The sequence below is a fragment of the Microtus ochrogaster genome, unplaced genomic scaffold (assembly GCF_000317375.1).
Source record: "Microtus ochrogaster isolate Prairie Vole_2 unplaced genomic scaffold, MicOch1.0 UNK81, whole genome shotgun sequence".
Classification (NCBI taxonomy): Eukaryota; Metazoa; Chordata; class Mammalia; order Rodentia; family Cricetidae; genus Microtus; species Microtus ochrogaster.
Window position 1 is genome coordinate 1,120,454 of NW_004949179.1, and position 15,132 is coordinate 1,135,585.

Consider the following 15,132-nt stretch of genomic DNA (forward strand, 5'->3'; position numbering starts at 1 on the left):
TGGAGCCTGTCCTGGAACTAGCTCTTATAGACCAGGCTGGCCTCGAACTCACAGAGATCCGCCTGCCTCTGCCTCCCAAGTGCTGGATTAAAGGCGTGCGCCACCACTGCCCGGCTTTGTGTTTGGGTTTTTGTGGGAGTTTTGAAGATAGGTCTCATGTAGCCCAGGCTGACTACTGATCCCGCTGCCTCAGCCCCCTCTCCCCCCATGCTGGGGAGACAAGTGTGGTTTATGTTGGTGTTTGTGGGACTGGAGGGCAGTGTTACCAGCTGCTCTGTCACCATGTCCTGTATCAGTCCTGCCACCTGGTCCCCAGGAGATGTCCCAAGCCGCCCCTCCTAGAAGCACAGGGACAGGCCTGCTCTGTGTTTCCAGGGACTCCTTCCCCACTGATAGAGAACTTCGGAACCCTTGCCCTCATCCCCAGTACACGGAAGCAGAAATCCCAGACTGTGCAGCCCTCCTAGTCTGTATAACAAGACACCATCTCCGGAAACCAACCAAATAAATAACTTTCTAGGTTACCACAAGGTTACCTCTAGACATGGAGAGCTGTATTCCATCCTGTGGTTCTGGGTTGCAGTAGTTGTGGAGAAATGACTAAAATGGTCCAGAGAAGTCCAAGTGACTACTAACTACAGGAGGGGACAAAGTTAGAGTCATATGCAATAGGGGTTTCCTTGCCCGTATGGTCAGCACTGCACTAGGGACTCACACTGCTGTCTGTCTTCCAGCTCCCGTTGTCGCTGCTGAAGACAGCACAGAATCACCCCATGGTGAGTACGGCCACTCTGGACCCAAACCCCAGGCCTCTGCAGTTCCAAGATGTCTCAGTGGGTCGCGTGCTTGTTGCCAGGTGTGCAACCTGAGTTCACCAGGACCCACATGATGACGGGGAGGGAACTGGCTCCCCTGAGCTTGGCTTCTGCCCTCCACACACACACTCTTTGAGCACATGCAAATAAGAGTAAAAGATCCAAAAAAATCTGTTTAAAAAATAAGAGTAACTTCAAGATGGGATTGAGAGCACCCGACAGGGTCCCGTCCCCATCACAGTGGCTTCAGCTGTCATCGTGGCTGCCTGGGAGCCTGCAGCAGCAGCTTAGTCATGGGCGCAAGGCCAACATGGGCAGCTTGTGAGACTCGGTTTTTTGAGAAGGGGCAGGAGTGTGACTGAGTGGACAAGAGGTGGTCCAGCATGCTCCAGGCCTGGGTTCCATCCCCAGTACTGCAAGAGGATGCTGCCTCTGATTTGTTTGAGTTTCATGTTGGAGCTGTAGGCTCAGCGCGTGTCAGACTGCCAGTCCCTCCCAGCTGACCCCTATCTCTTCTGTTAGGAAATAAAGGTGAGCACCACCAGAGCCAGCCAGTCCTGCACCTTCCCTGCTTACACACACAGCCAGAGCTCAACCTCTGTCCCATCCTAAAACACTGTTACCCTCAGAAGTAGACCTCATTTCCCTCAGCCCCTGGCCGCTGTGCCTGCCTTTGTGCCTTGAAGGCGTTTCTGAGTGAGGAACGTGTGGTCCGCCTGCCACTCAACACAGTCTTGAGGTTCGTCCACTTTTCTTGGCTGTGTAATATTCCTCATGTAGCTGAGCAGCCTGGGCTTGCCCGTTGTCTCACTATCCTCCTGCCTCAGCCTCCAGAGTTGGGAACACCAGGTTTGCCACCATGCTCAGCTATTGTAGAGTTTTGTCTGTTTGTGCACTCTGCCTGCTCATCACAGCAGCTCCTAAGGCTGTAGTCAGGAGGAGAAGCCCGGTGTGGTGGGGCCTGGCTACACTGTCTGGACTGACCAGGGTCTCCCACAGCTGGTGGAGCTGAAGAATGGGGAGACATACAATGGGCATCTGGTGAGCTGTGACAACTGGATGAACATCAACCTTCGGGAGGTGATCTGCACGTCGAGGGTGAGTGTCCACACTGGGGGGCCGCACCGCTGGACTGAAGGGAATGTGCCCGTTTGTGACACTTCCTCCCTCCCCAGGACGGCGACAAGTTCTGGCGGATGCCCGAGTGCTATATCCGTGGCAGCACCATCAAGTACCTACGCATCCCCGATGAGATCATCGATATGGTGCGGGAAGAGGCCGCCAAGGGCCGCGGGCGAGGGGGACCACAGCAGCAGAAGCAGCAGAAAGGCCGAGGCATGGGTGGTGCTGGCCGAGGTAGGGTCCCAATGAGGTCAGGAGGGACACCCAGGAACCCCCGTTATGCACCCTGAGCAGTCATGAGGGTGTGGGCTCCTGTGGGCAGATGAGGCCATGGGGATCTGGGTACAGCCTGGGGTCTTCCACAGACCCATCCTCTGCCTGTTGGAGGCATTTGTGGCCCCTGCATAGGGAAGCTGGTGTCTCAGCCGCTACCTCTTCTCTCCCCTGCAGGTGTGTTTGGTGGCCGGGGCCGGGGTGGCATACCAGGAGCAGGCCGCGGTCAGCCCGAGAAGAAGCCAGGACGGCAAGCAGGAAAGCAGTAAATGGAAGTAGCCTGAACAGAGCCCAGGATGGTGGACTAGCCCCCGGGTGCCCTTGTGTGAAGTGCCTGGCTCCCACTGACTCAGTTTCTGGAGGATCCTGAGTCAGAGGCACCTCTGAAGCCCCGGATGATCTTTGAAAGGCCGACTTCTTCCAGGCTTGATTTCAGTTTCATGTTGGAACCGTAGGCTCAGCGCGTGTCAGACTGTCAGTCCCTCCCAGCTGACCCCTAGCTCTTCTGTTAGGAAATAAAGGTGAGCACCACCAGAGCCAGCCAGTCCTGCACCTTCCCTGCGCCTCATCAGATACAGAATTCCCTGAGCTTGTGCTCTGCGTGTCTGTCTGTCTGTCTGTCTCCTGGTCCTAGCAGAGGTTAGAGTGGGACAGACCCTGCATTGGAGGCCAGCCTGGGCTACATGACACTCAGAAAGCCAGGTCTGTGACTGCAGCGCTGTGGCGGGTGGGGATGTGTGTGTCAGGGCTGACGAGCTGCTTCATCAGTGAAGCAGTCCTGGAGCAGGAACTAGAACATGCCACGGTTGGCCTTTTTTATTTTTTTCTTTCTTTCATGATAATTTTTTTTTTTTTGGTTTTGGTTTTTTGAGGCAGAGTTTCTCTCTGTGTAGCTTTGGAGCCTGTCCTAGAACTTGCTCTGTAGACCAGGCTGGTCTCGAACTCACAAAGATCTGCCTGCCTCTGCTTCCTGAGTGCTGGGGTTAAAGGCATATGCCACCACCACCCAGCAACAAGCTTTTTTTTTCTTCCTTATACTTATTTTTTCTGTGTGAGTATTTGTCCGTGTGTACACATTGCATGTATGCCCAGTGCCCACGGAAACCAGAAGACACTGGACTCCCGGAAATGGGATTACAGCCAGGGAATGCTGGGGTGGGACCCGAGGGCTTCAGGAATGCTCGGTGAGTGCTTACCAAGAGGGCTCTGTCCCCGTTCCTGCGCCTGTGCTCATGACCCACACAGTGAGGATGTGATTACTGTGCATTTTAGCATGACCTCCAATCCCAGGAGGGATTAGTTAATTAATCCCTAGTGCACCGCTACGCAGGACTGCAGTCCGTTCCCTGGTCCTGTCCTCTGTCCTAGGCCTTCAGTCCCCAACAGCTGAGACCCTAGACCCCTGTGTTCATCCGGTTCCTGTCCCACCACCCTCCTGAGACACAGGATCCAGGACAGCCACCTCAACTGTCTTTGCATCCTAGAACATGTAGTCTGGCTTAGACGCATTGGCTTCTAGAAGCTTCTGAGCTGAGTGGGGTTTCTGTGTTCTCCCCAGTGAGTTCCAGGAATCCGGCCTCAGTACCTCCGCAGAAAAAAAAACGAGAAGCAAGGCCCAGATCTTTCTGTCTGAGCCAGGCCTGCTGTGCTGGTGTCCACACCCATCACCTGACCTCAGCTGCTCTCCTGTGGGCCGCCCTCCCATAACTGCCTGCCTTCCCCTTCCTTGCTGGGGCCCAAGCTACAGGGTGGCTCAGCCAGGTCCAGAGACTGCAGAGGGGCCCCTTCCAGGGCAGGTGGCTTCCCACCGTGTTACTGTTTCCCATCACCCCCTCCTAACTTCTCCCAGGCGGACTTCATTACTGTACAGCTTTAGGACAGCAGGATGCTTGGCCATACACCGTGTGAACACAGGGATGTCACAACGTGCGGGGACTGGCCCCTAGCCAACATGGTGGAGCCCTTATCCAGGGGAAAGGTCAGGTGACATTCAGGGTGAATATGGGTGCCAATGAGATGGCTCAGTGGGTGGAGGTGCTTCCAGCCAAGCCTGGCCACCTGAGTTTGATTTCCAGGACCTACATGGTGGAGCAGGAGAACCAGTAACCACAGGTTAAACTCTGAACCCCAGGTAGTGTGATCCTGAGTGTCAGAAGTCGCAGTGTATGAGGCAGGATTGGAGAGGTAGCATTCCAGGCGGATGCCAAGGTGCCAGGGCTCAGCCGGGATGGCGGAGCCACTCCCCCCTGGGACTGCAGATGGAAACCGTTCCCCGCACGTTCCCAAGGCTGTTCCCCAGGAGGGTGCCCTTGTTACTGTCCAGCCATAGACAGCAGCGGCTGGACAGGCACATGCTTTTAATTCTAGCACTAGAGGCAGGTGGATTTCTGTGAGTGCAAGGCCAGCCTGGGCTACACAGGGAAACCCTGTGTCAAATAAATAACACAGACCCAGAGCTGTGACAGCAGTGAACCACAGAGTGGGAGGTACCTGCTTCCCTCTCCTCCCAGAAGCTGATGTTGCCAGTGACCTCTGAGGTCCTGCTCTGCCAAAGCCTTCATTCCTCTGGGCTCCGCCTGGCAGGGACTGCTGGACTCCTCGGGGTTACACTTGGAAAATAAGTCCTCCCCTGGGAAGGGGTGTGGCTCCCTCAGCCTGTGGGGAGGCCTAGGGTTCCCTCCCCAGCACTACACTACAAAACAAGAACCCTTGGCCTAGCAACTGCAGCCACACAGGCCTGGAGATGTTGGGTGAGGTGCCTGAACTGCATCAACCCAACTGCACCTCCACTTCAGTAGCTGCTCAATAAATACATGATGTTCTGACCACCCTAGGGTCAGCCTGGTATGCAGCAGGTGACCAACAAGTGCACAGTGACAGTGAACTACTGGCCCAGTGTCCAGCAAATGTTTGGCACAATGACCTTCACCCCTAGGACCCACCTGGTATGTGTGCGGCAGGTGCAAAATAGATGTGAGGTGCAGATGAGTCAGCCTTGCACACGGAAATGATCCAGAAAATGTGTGGCATGGCATGGTCGTTATCCCTGAGAGCAGTTGGCATGCAGCAAATGCATAGCATGGCAGTCTCCCTAAGGCTGGCCATAAAGCAAGCACTAAGTCAATAAATGCTCGGAGTGGCATCTTCAGGAACTCTGTAGACCAGGCTGACCTTGAACTCTGCCTCCCACCACCCTGCTAGGCCTTACATTTTACAAGCTGTGGAGTTGGTGAAAACCGACTTGTGGTCCACTGGGGACCCAGGCAATTTTCCCATGAAGGCTGAGCCTCACTGCCGGCAGCACCAGGCCATTGCACCCAGTGAGCTCCCTTCCCTGGGCCTGGCCTCCTCCAGAGCCACCAAGCAGTGACTCATGCCCTCCATCCGTCCCGCCTCTGCTGGAACCAGGCTCCAAAACAGTCACCCAGCCTGCTCTCGGGAGGGGCCATGGACATACTTCAGGGCTTCGTTCAGTTCCTAAAAATACTGGCGTCCTACAGCCTCTCCCTCCCACCCTCCTTGCCTTGACACGGGAGCCTTTTCTGAACCTGGTGACCTTGTCCATGGAGCCCTCTCAGATCCAAATGAGATAGGAAGGTCAGGAGTTCTCAGCCCGCTGGGGTCACTATGCAGCCCCAAGTTCCCTAAAATGGGCCTGTCTGTCTTCATTAGGAAGCCCCTGCTCTGCTCCAGTGGGATCCCCTGCCAGCCTAAACAGCACGTGCAAAAGCCCTGGGGCCACAGGCCAGCTTGGAGCTGGCCCCAGCACCCCCCACCAGCTCAGCAGGTGCCCCATCAGGCCAGGCAGTACCCCGCCCCACCCACTTCTCCCTAGAGGAGGGTGAGTCACTGCTCACAGTCTAGTTCAGAACTGGCCTCTCTGACCCTGGGTTCTTAGCAAGTGCAGGGGTTGAGTGTCTCACTTTGTTTACTGAGTGAATTTTGTTCTTTGATATGCCTTTTTCTGTGTAATATCTCTGCGCATGCGCGTACAGAAGTCACAGGGCAGTCCCTGGTTCATTCCTCAGGAGGCATCCACTTTGCTTTTCCAAAAGTTGTTTATTTCTCTATTTATTGTGAGGTTTGTGTGTGTAAGCATGGTGCGGGCCTGTTGAAGTCAGAAGACAGCTTGCAGGAATCCATTCTCTTCTTTCCAGCCACCATGTGGGTACCATGGACTGAACCTGGGTTGTCTGGCTTTGTGGCAATCACCTTTAACTGCTGAGCCATACCCCTACTCCCCACCCTGCCCAGCTTGTTTTTCTTTTTTTTGGGGGGGGGGGTTGTTTTTTCGTTTTTTGGAGACAGGATTTCTCTGTGTATCCCTGGCTGTCCTAGAACTCACTCTGTATACCAGGCTGACCTTGAACTCACTATGTAGACCACAGAGATCCGACCGCCTCTGCCTCCCAAGTGCTGAGATTAAAGGCCTGTGCCGCCACTACCCGGCTGCTTGTTTTTCTTTGATGTAAGGTTTTTCACTGCCCTATGGTTTGCCAAATAAGGTAGCTTGGCCGAAGTCCTGGGGACCCATCTGTCTCCCCTCCCCATTGCTGGAGTAACCTAGCATGTTGAATTTAGTACTTCATGCATGCAGGTCAAGACAGGGTTCCTATGTAGCCCTGGCTGGCCTTGAACTCGCAGAGATCCCCTGCCTCCACCTCCTGAGAGCTGAGATTATTGGCTGTGGCTCCAGGCTCTGCCCGCTTTTCTTTGTTGTTTGGAGAAAGTGTCACTAGGTAGCCAGGGTGCTTGGCCTCAGCTTGCCAGACACCATCTCCTAGGACTTTATGCTCTGAAGTTGGGAGATGAACAAAAAAGACAAGATGGCACCCCGGAGGCAAGGTGAAGAAAACCGTTCCTGGGGCATCTGGGGATGAAGAGGCCCTGGGGCAGGAATCAGTGGCTGGATGCTGGAGAAGGCTATGAGCTGGGGTTGCTGGGGAGAGGGGGGGGGGGATATGAGAAACAGGTGGTGTCCTAGCTAGCTCCAAATACGGGCTGGAGTGTCCATGAGGTCCCAGGCCAGACCTCATCCTCACAGTGACTACCTGGTCCCCAGATGTTAGTGCACAGGACATGCTCTGCAAATGTGGGATGAAGGGATGGACAGACATAAGGACAGACGGAAGCATGGTGGGTAGGTTGGTGGTTGTATGTGGGTGCACCCCAAGGGCCCTCTGTCAAGGGCATGAGAAAACAAGTGTGTCACCTTCCTGCTATGACTGAGGTGTCTGTGGAGAACCTGTCCTGTGGCCTGTGTGTTCTCCCCACCCCCACAGCCAGTAGTGATGACCCTGATGCCCACCCGCAGAGGATGCAGGGTGGGTGCTGGGCAGGATGCTGAGTACCAGCCAGGCAGCCAGGCAGAGGCGGGCAGCCGAGTACCAGATGCCGCTACCTGCCTCTGCCTCTGAGTCAGCATCACCATGGCAACTGGCTCTGCCGGATGCTCCCCGGACTCAAGATCGTCACTGCAGCCCAGCCACCGTCATAGCTGCCTCCCTGGCAGGGGGCACAGATATTTTTAGCAGATTTCGGGCATCACTGGAGACAGGAAGTCTAACTTCTGAACTGCATCCAGCTCAGGCCCTCAGTCTCCTGGAGCAGGTGACATGTTTCAAGGGCTGGGTGACCAAGGACAGCACAGCTGGCCTTGATGGGTTATGGCCTCTCCTGGAGAATACACACAGGTGGGTAAACTGAGGAAAAGAGAGGAGTTATGGGTTGGTAATGAATCAGTCTCATATCCTGGCTGATGAGGTTCTGGGGACTCCCGAGGGTCACCCCTCCCCCACTGAAATTCGCACCATTCCTCACATTCTGACCTGAGGACCTTTGTTGGGAATACCTTCCCTTGAGCCTTCTGGGACCTCATACCCATATATGCCTGTCCATTTTCAGAGACTACATGGGGGAGTGGAGAGACAGCTTAGTGGTTAAAAGCACTGACTGCTCTCTCAGAGGACCCAGGATTAATTCCCAGCACCCACATGGTGGTTCACAACCGTGTGTAACTCCTGTTCCAGGGATCCAGCACCCTCTTCTGGCTTTCAAGGACACCAGGCACAAACACAGTGAATGGGCATGCGTGCAGCCAGATCACACACACACACCACACACACACACACCACACACATACACACACACCATACACACACACACCACACACGCATACACACACACCACACACATACACACACACAACCACGCACACATAACACACCACACATACACACACCACACACATACACACACACCATACACATACACACCACACACGCATACACACACACCACACATATACACACCACACACATACACACACACAACCACGCACACATAACACACCACACATACACACACCACACACACACACAACCACGCACACACAACACACCACACACACCACACATACACACACCACACACACACACACCACACATATACACACCACACACATACACACCACACATGCATACACACACACCACACACATACACACACACCACACACATACACACACCACACACGCATACACACACACCACACATATACACACCACACACATACACACACACAACCACGCACACACACCACACCACACACATACACACCACACACACCACACATACACACACCACACACACACACACCACACATATACACACCACACACATACACACCACACACGCATACACACACACCACACATATACACACACACCACACACATACACACACCACACACGCATACACACACACCACACATATACACACACACCACACACACCATACACATACACACACCACACATATACACACCACACACATACACACACACAACCACGCACACACAACACACCACACACATACATACCACACACACCACACATACACACATGCACACACACCACACACACATACACACATAACCACGTACACACAACACACCACACCACACAACACACATACACACACACACACAATTTTTTAAAAGATCAGGGTCACAAATCACCAGACTGGTGGTTTCAGGTTTTGAGCAAGGCAAACTTGCCTTCTGCGCACAGGTCACGGGAACTAGTGAGCTAGCACAGGCCCACAGCCCCTGCCTCCACCTCACTTTCTCACTGGCTGACAGCAGCCAGGATTCCAGAGGAACTTAAGGTGTCTGTCATGTCGGGCCAAGCAGGCACAGGCATACTGCCCTCACCTACCTGACAGGAGAGACTAGAGTCCTCATGCCCCCTCCCCCGTTTTATTTTATTTTTTAAATATTTATTTATTTATTATGTTTACAATATTCTGTCTGTGTGTATGTCTGCAGACCAGAAGAGGGCACCAGACCTCATTACAGATGGTTGTGAGCCACCATGTGGTTGCCGGGAATTGAACTCAGGACCTTTGGAAGAGCAGGCAATGCTCTTAACCACTGAGCCATCTCTCCAGCCCCCCCTCCCCCGTTTTATTCACATTCTCTGCTTGGCAACTGCGCTTCTGGAGGTCTCTGGACTGGGCCTCTAACGGGAAAAGCAAGTCAGGACTCCAGCTATGACTAAGTGTGCGGGAGGGGCTCCTCCTTCTGTCGGCGTGGCCCACTCTTGTATTGAGCTGAGAGCGGCCATCCACCTCCGAACCTCTTAGTGAGGGCACTGAGACCCTGGGGCCCTGGAAATGGTCATCTCTGGGGCTGTTCCCTCAGACAGACTCCACTGTTTGCAGCTAAGATCAGATCTAATGCTAATCTTTGGTCCCGAGCTGTTTTCCTGGTGACCATGCCGGTGTCTCCAGGCCCCACGGATGCCGCTGGTGTCAGGGCAGCTAGTGCTGGTGTCGCACAGGAACCAGACTGGCTCCGGCACGGCTGCTGTCAGGCTGTGAGCTTTGGATGCGATGCCTTTGGGGCTCCCCAGGATACTCCTATAGCACATAACCAAATGTGGGGGTCAGAGGAGCCTCCTGGAGTTAAGGGCTCCCTCTTTTGTGGGAGGGACCTGAAGTGGAGCCATGAATGAGTGTCACTGTAGTCCACCTGCAGGGGACAGACATCTGCTCATGTGTTTGCTGGGGAGATGTTTGGTCATTTCCTTGCGGAATTCTTTGGGGATATAGAAAACTAGGGGTTACTAAGGCTGTCTGACAGTAAACTCCATTTATTCCTGTCAGGTCAGGACTCACATCCAAAGACCCCTAGTTCTGAGGTTCATTTTAGTGGTGTTGAAACTTAAGGCCACCCTTATGGAGTCAACAACGTAAGTCTCTGAACATACATTTATGAAACTTTGTATTTTTAAATTTTATGTATTTTCCTTGCATGCAAGCCTGGGTGTCGTGTGTGTGCCGTGCCTGTTGAGGCCAAAGGAGATGCCCGGAAGTGAAGTTACAGATGGCATGAGCCCCACGCAGGTGCTGGGAAGTGAACCCATGTCCTCTGGCAGAGCAAGTGCCCTTAACTGCTGTGCCATGCCGGCAACCGTGCTCCCCATGGTGCTCTTTCCACTCCATGGGGTGGGTTTATCGTGACCACTCGTTCCTCCCTCAAGACAATAGCGCAGGGAGGGACAGGGAGGCAAGAGCATGCCTTTGACCCATATCCAGCCAGTCTTCCCGCGTCTTTGTCTTAGCATTTTCTGGGACCCCCAGTGTCAGCACCCCTCTGAAGAGGCCCCCTCTAAGCTGTGTGAGCCTTACCACCGACCCTTGGTCAAGTTAGGACCTTCCCATCATCCTGCATTCCCCACGTTCACAGTTCATAGCCCCATCTCCGCCCCCACCCCCTGTGCCCTTGCCCGGCACTGCACAATCTCAGTGACCTGTGAGACCAGGTACAGCTCTGAGAGCCATCAGGCCTCTCAGACTCTCAGTGGCAGGCTTGCCAGTACCCACCCAGCTCTCACCAGCTGCTGTTGGCTGGTTCCCGAGCCTCCCTGGGATCCCTGCCTGCTCTCTAGGAGAACTAGGCCTCTACAGATCAGCCGGTCCAGTGGTGCCAAGAGGTCACCTCTCCCGGTCTCCCAGAGTTCTGACCTCAGTGACAATGGAGGACAGCTCACAGTCTGTTTCCCAGATACGAGCAGCCAGGAAACACTGAAGGACTGAGAACAGACACTCCAAGAAGCGGTATTTAGTCACACTCAAAGCCAAGCCGGGGCACCAAGGGATGGAGCCGCACCCACCTTCCTCAGTGCCCTTGACATGCTAGTCCTGTGGTCTCCCAAGCATGCTCTGTGCACGGGGTTGTGACAGCCGTGTAGGCACACTCAGATGTCATAGAGTACCCACCCAGTTTGGTATGGCGGGTTGGGCACTGCTGCTGTCTGTCCAGGGAGCAGGGAATCATCTAGAACCTGTGGACAGGGGCTCAGCCCTCACTGTCAGTGAGACCCCCTCCTCCCTCCCACTCAGATCTCACCACAGGTGGAAACCATGCCAAAGGTACATTTGGAAACGGTGGCCCAGGCCCTTCTAGGTCCTTCTGCTGCCCCGAAGCCTGAACCAACTGGTGCCCATCTGGGAGGCACATCATTCTGGTGCCCCTTCAGTCCTACAGGGCCATCTCTGGAGACAGAGCCTAAACCCAGTTCTCGGGGATTTCTCTTGGGTCGCATGAGATCTTTGTTTGATATTCTATAAAGTCCAAACACAGAGTTCAATTTTATTTAAGTCTTTTTTTTTCTTTTCCAGCCTGGTCTACAAGAGCTAGTTCCAGAACAGGCTCCAAAGCTATAGAGAAACCCTGTCTTGAAAACCCAAATAATAAAATAAAATAAACTGAAACCCGGCGGTAGTGGCACACATGTTAATCCTAGCACTCAACAAACAAGCAAAAAAAAAATTAAACTGAAGGCTGGGCATGGCAGTGCACGCCTTTAGTTCCAGCACTTGGGAAGAGGCAGGGGAATCTCTGTGAGTTTGGGGCCAGCCTGGTGTCCATACAGTGAGGCAGGTCAGTCAGGGCTAAATACCCTGTCCCCCCAAATCCGGAGACTGGTCAGGGTGTCCCTGAGGCATCTCCCTGCCCAGAGGGACTGTCAAGCCAGCCCTACAGGTCAGTTTTCTAGTGTCTTCTGTTGAGTGTGGTAGAGGCTAGAGCAGAATTCTGGACAGCGGCAGCACGTCAGGGGCCCTGGATGGAGCCCTGGGTGCTGCTCTAGAGGCTGTCCAGTTACAGTTCTCAGGTCAGGTCCCATCCCCACCCCCAGCAGCCCCAGGCGGGGACGTGGGTTGGACAGGCCCCTCCAGTTTTGTGCCCACCGTTTCTTCTAGTACCTTGTGTGGGAAATCCTCAATGGTTCAGTGAGTGCTGCTACTGAGTCTGCAGGCCGTGTTGGTAGGGTTTGACAGAGGGCACCCCATGGAGGATGAGGACAGCAGGAGGGGCTGGGACCTTGACTGGATTATTTATGTTCTCCAATCTGCCTTTGTGGCTAACATTAAGTTTCATTGTGTCTTGTTTTGTTTCATGACAGGGTTTCTCTGTGTGACATTGGTAGTCCTGGAACTCACTGTATAGACTATGCTGGCCTCGAACTCAGAGACATTCCTGTGAACCACTGCCTGGCCTTTTATTTGTTTTATTTTGTGGTTTCTTTTAATTTTTTTTATTACTTTCCGTTTGTTTTGTTTTTCAAGGCAGGGTTTCTCTGAGTTGCTTCAGAGCTTGTCCTAGAACTCACTCTGTAGACCAGGCTGGCCTGTAATTGAGAGAGATCCACCTGCCTCTGCCTCCGGAGAGCTGGGATTAAAGGCGTGCGCCACCACTGCCTGACCGATTTTAATTATGTGGACCTGTGCAGTGTGTGTGTGTGTGTGTGTGTGTGTGTGTGTGTGTGCAGCGTGTGTAGAGGCCGGAGGCCTAGGATCCCCTGGAACAGGAGTTACAGACGGTAGTTACAGACGGTAGTTACAGACCCACTCCATGTGGGTGCTGGGAACCGAACCTGGAGCCTCTCCAAGAACAGCCACCGCTTTTACAAACGGAGGCAGCTAGACAGCCCGGCGTGTTTGTTATTTTCCAGTAACAGAAAGGAAGAAAGAAAAGAGAGAAGTACAAATCGCCATGCTGGTCCTGAAGGGCAGCGAAAGCAGAGTGACTGAGGGAGAAGGGCGCCTGTGGTCCTCTCTGGCATAGAAGGTCCAGAGGAACCCGGCTGCGCTCACCTGGTTGTGCACCGTGGCCCTGCTCCTTGTTGGGGTGTGCAGCAGGCCGTGCAGACAGGGCAGGAGCTGGACCCTAGGACCAGGCTCAAGCTACTCAAGGTCCCAGAAGAGGCCTGCAGATCTGCACGGGATTGGCGGCTTTGAGGAAAAGCGGGAAAAGAGGACAAAGAACGGGTGCAGGGAGGAGGGAGCAGCAGGAGGGAGGGTGGGAAGGCCGGAGCAGGGAGGAGGGACTGCCTGCTGGTGACAGGGTCAAGAGTTCAGGTGCTCTACCCTTGGCTCACGTGGGTCGGACTAATTGTACGGACCAGGACCCTTGCACCACTCGTGTTCCAGAACAACTTTCCTGCCGCCCCACCTTTCTCTGCAATGCCCCTCCCCCAGCGCTGGGTTTGATTAACAGCGGGCTGGGGCGCAGGGAGGGGGCGGTGCGCAGCGGAGGCAGGGGGCTGCCACCTTGTGTAGGCTCGTTCTCTTCTCCGTTACCAGGTTGCCCTGCGCACCTGCCGACAGCTTTGTCTCTGGGCGGCAAGAGAAATGGAGGTACAGGCCACCCGTGGATTGGGTAAGGACGCATCTGTGCCCTGAACACACCAAAAGAAAAAAAATCCCCAAATAAACCCTAAATCGTTTCGTCCTAGCTGAGGACCCCGGACTAGGAGCAGGGGGAGGGGACAGGAAAGGGTTATGGGCCTGTTTCTCCAGGGCTGCACCCCACTCACACAGCCAACCTTTGAAGTTAACCTGCGCCTCCTGGTCCGACCACCTGCTCCCAGCCTGCGGCTGGCACACTGGTCCACAAGTTCCTAGGGTCGCCATTCTGTTCAACCCTGGGCCCCTTCGTGTTCTTTTTGTAGCCCAGTCTGTGCTCATCCTCGGGGCCTCACAGGAATATAGTGATGAGGTGTACCACAGCCCCAGTCTCCCCATCCCTCCTCACATGGCCTCCCTTTCTCCCTCCCTTCCTCCAAGTTAATGCCCAGCAAGTCTGTCCTGGGGGAGGGGCAGGCCTGGTTCTCTTCTTCACTGAGGGACCCCAGAGCTGGGTTCTACAAATACCTGTCCCCCAGATCTCCAAAGACAGGAGGCCTGTGTGCCTCAGTTTACCCCACTCAGGGGTAAAGGTGCCCTCTCAACAACCTTCCTGTGCCATTCACTCACACACCACAGGAAGACTGTCACTGACCTGCAGGACCAGGTGGAGGAGGAACTTCCTTCTCTCTAGTGGGGTCCATAGCCCAAAACCCTGTAACCTGTAACTCTCAGGTTCAAGAGCAAGCAATGACTCAGACGTGAACTGGGTGCCTACTGTGTGCTGGTTCCACAGCCTGAAGGAGGGAACAGGAGCACCTAGTTATGTATGGGTTGGGCTCTCCTTGTCTTAAACACCACTCCCGGTAAGGCCCCACCCCAGCCCTGGACGCTGAGGGTAACAGCCTAGCTCTGGTCTCAGTTCACGGTGTCTTGGTCTGTCTCTAGGCCTTCCATCCTTGGGATCCAAAGGGCATTTGAAGCAAAAGCAGAAGAGAGGGGCTTTGGAGAGCTGGGCGTGGTGGTGCACGCCTTTGACCCAGCACTCTGGAGGCAGAGACAGGCCTTCCCTGAGATCCAGGCAACCAGAGGTACACAATGAAACCCTGTCTTTAAAAAAGAAAGAAAGCCGGGCGATGGTGGCGCACGCCTTTAATCCCAGCACTCGGGAGGCAGAGGCAGGCGATCTCTGTGAGTTCGAGACCAGCCTGGTCTACAGAGCTAGTTCCAGG

The 15,132-nt window shown here is 54.3% G+C and overlaps 1 protein-coding gene across 1 annotated transcript in view; it reads left to right on the forward strand.

The window, feature by feature from the left end:
- Lsm4 (LSM4 homolog, U6 small nuclear RNA and mRNA degradation associated) overlaps positions 1-2,804 on the forward strand; it is a 5,120-nt gene extending 2,316 nt beyond the window's left edge. Inside the window, exons 2-5 of the mRNA XM_005370582.3 lie at positions 735-776; positions 1,815-1,913; positions 1,991-2,171; positions 2,388-2,804. Of these exons, the coding sequence (XP_005370639.1) occupies positions 735-776; positions 1,815-1,913; positions 1,991-2,171; positions 2,388-2,479 (414 nt within the window). The 3' untranslated portion in view covers positions 2,480-2,804. The remainder of the gene's footprint in view (positions 1-734; positions 777-1,814; positions 1,914-1,990; positions 2,172-2,387) is intronic.
- The last annotated feature ends 12,328 nt before the right edge of the window (positions 2,805-15,132 follow it).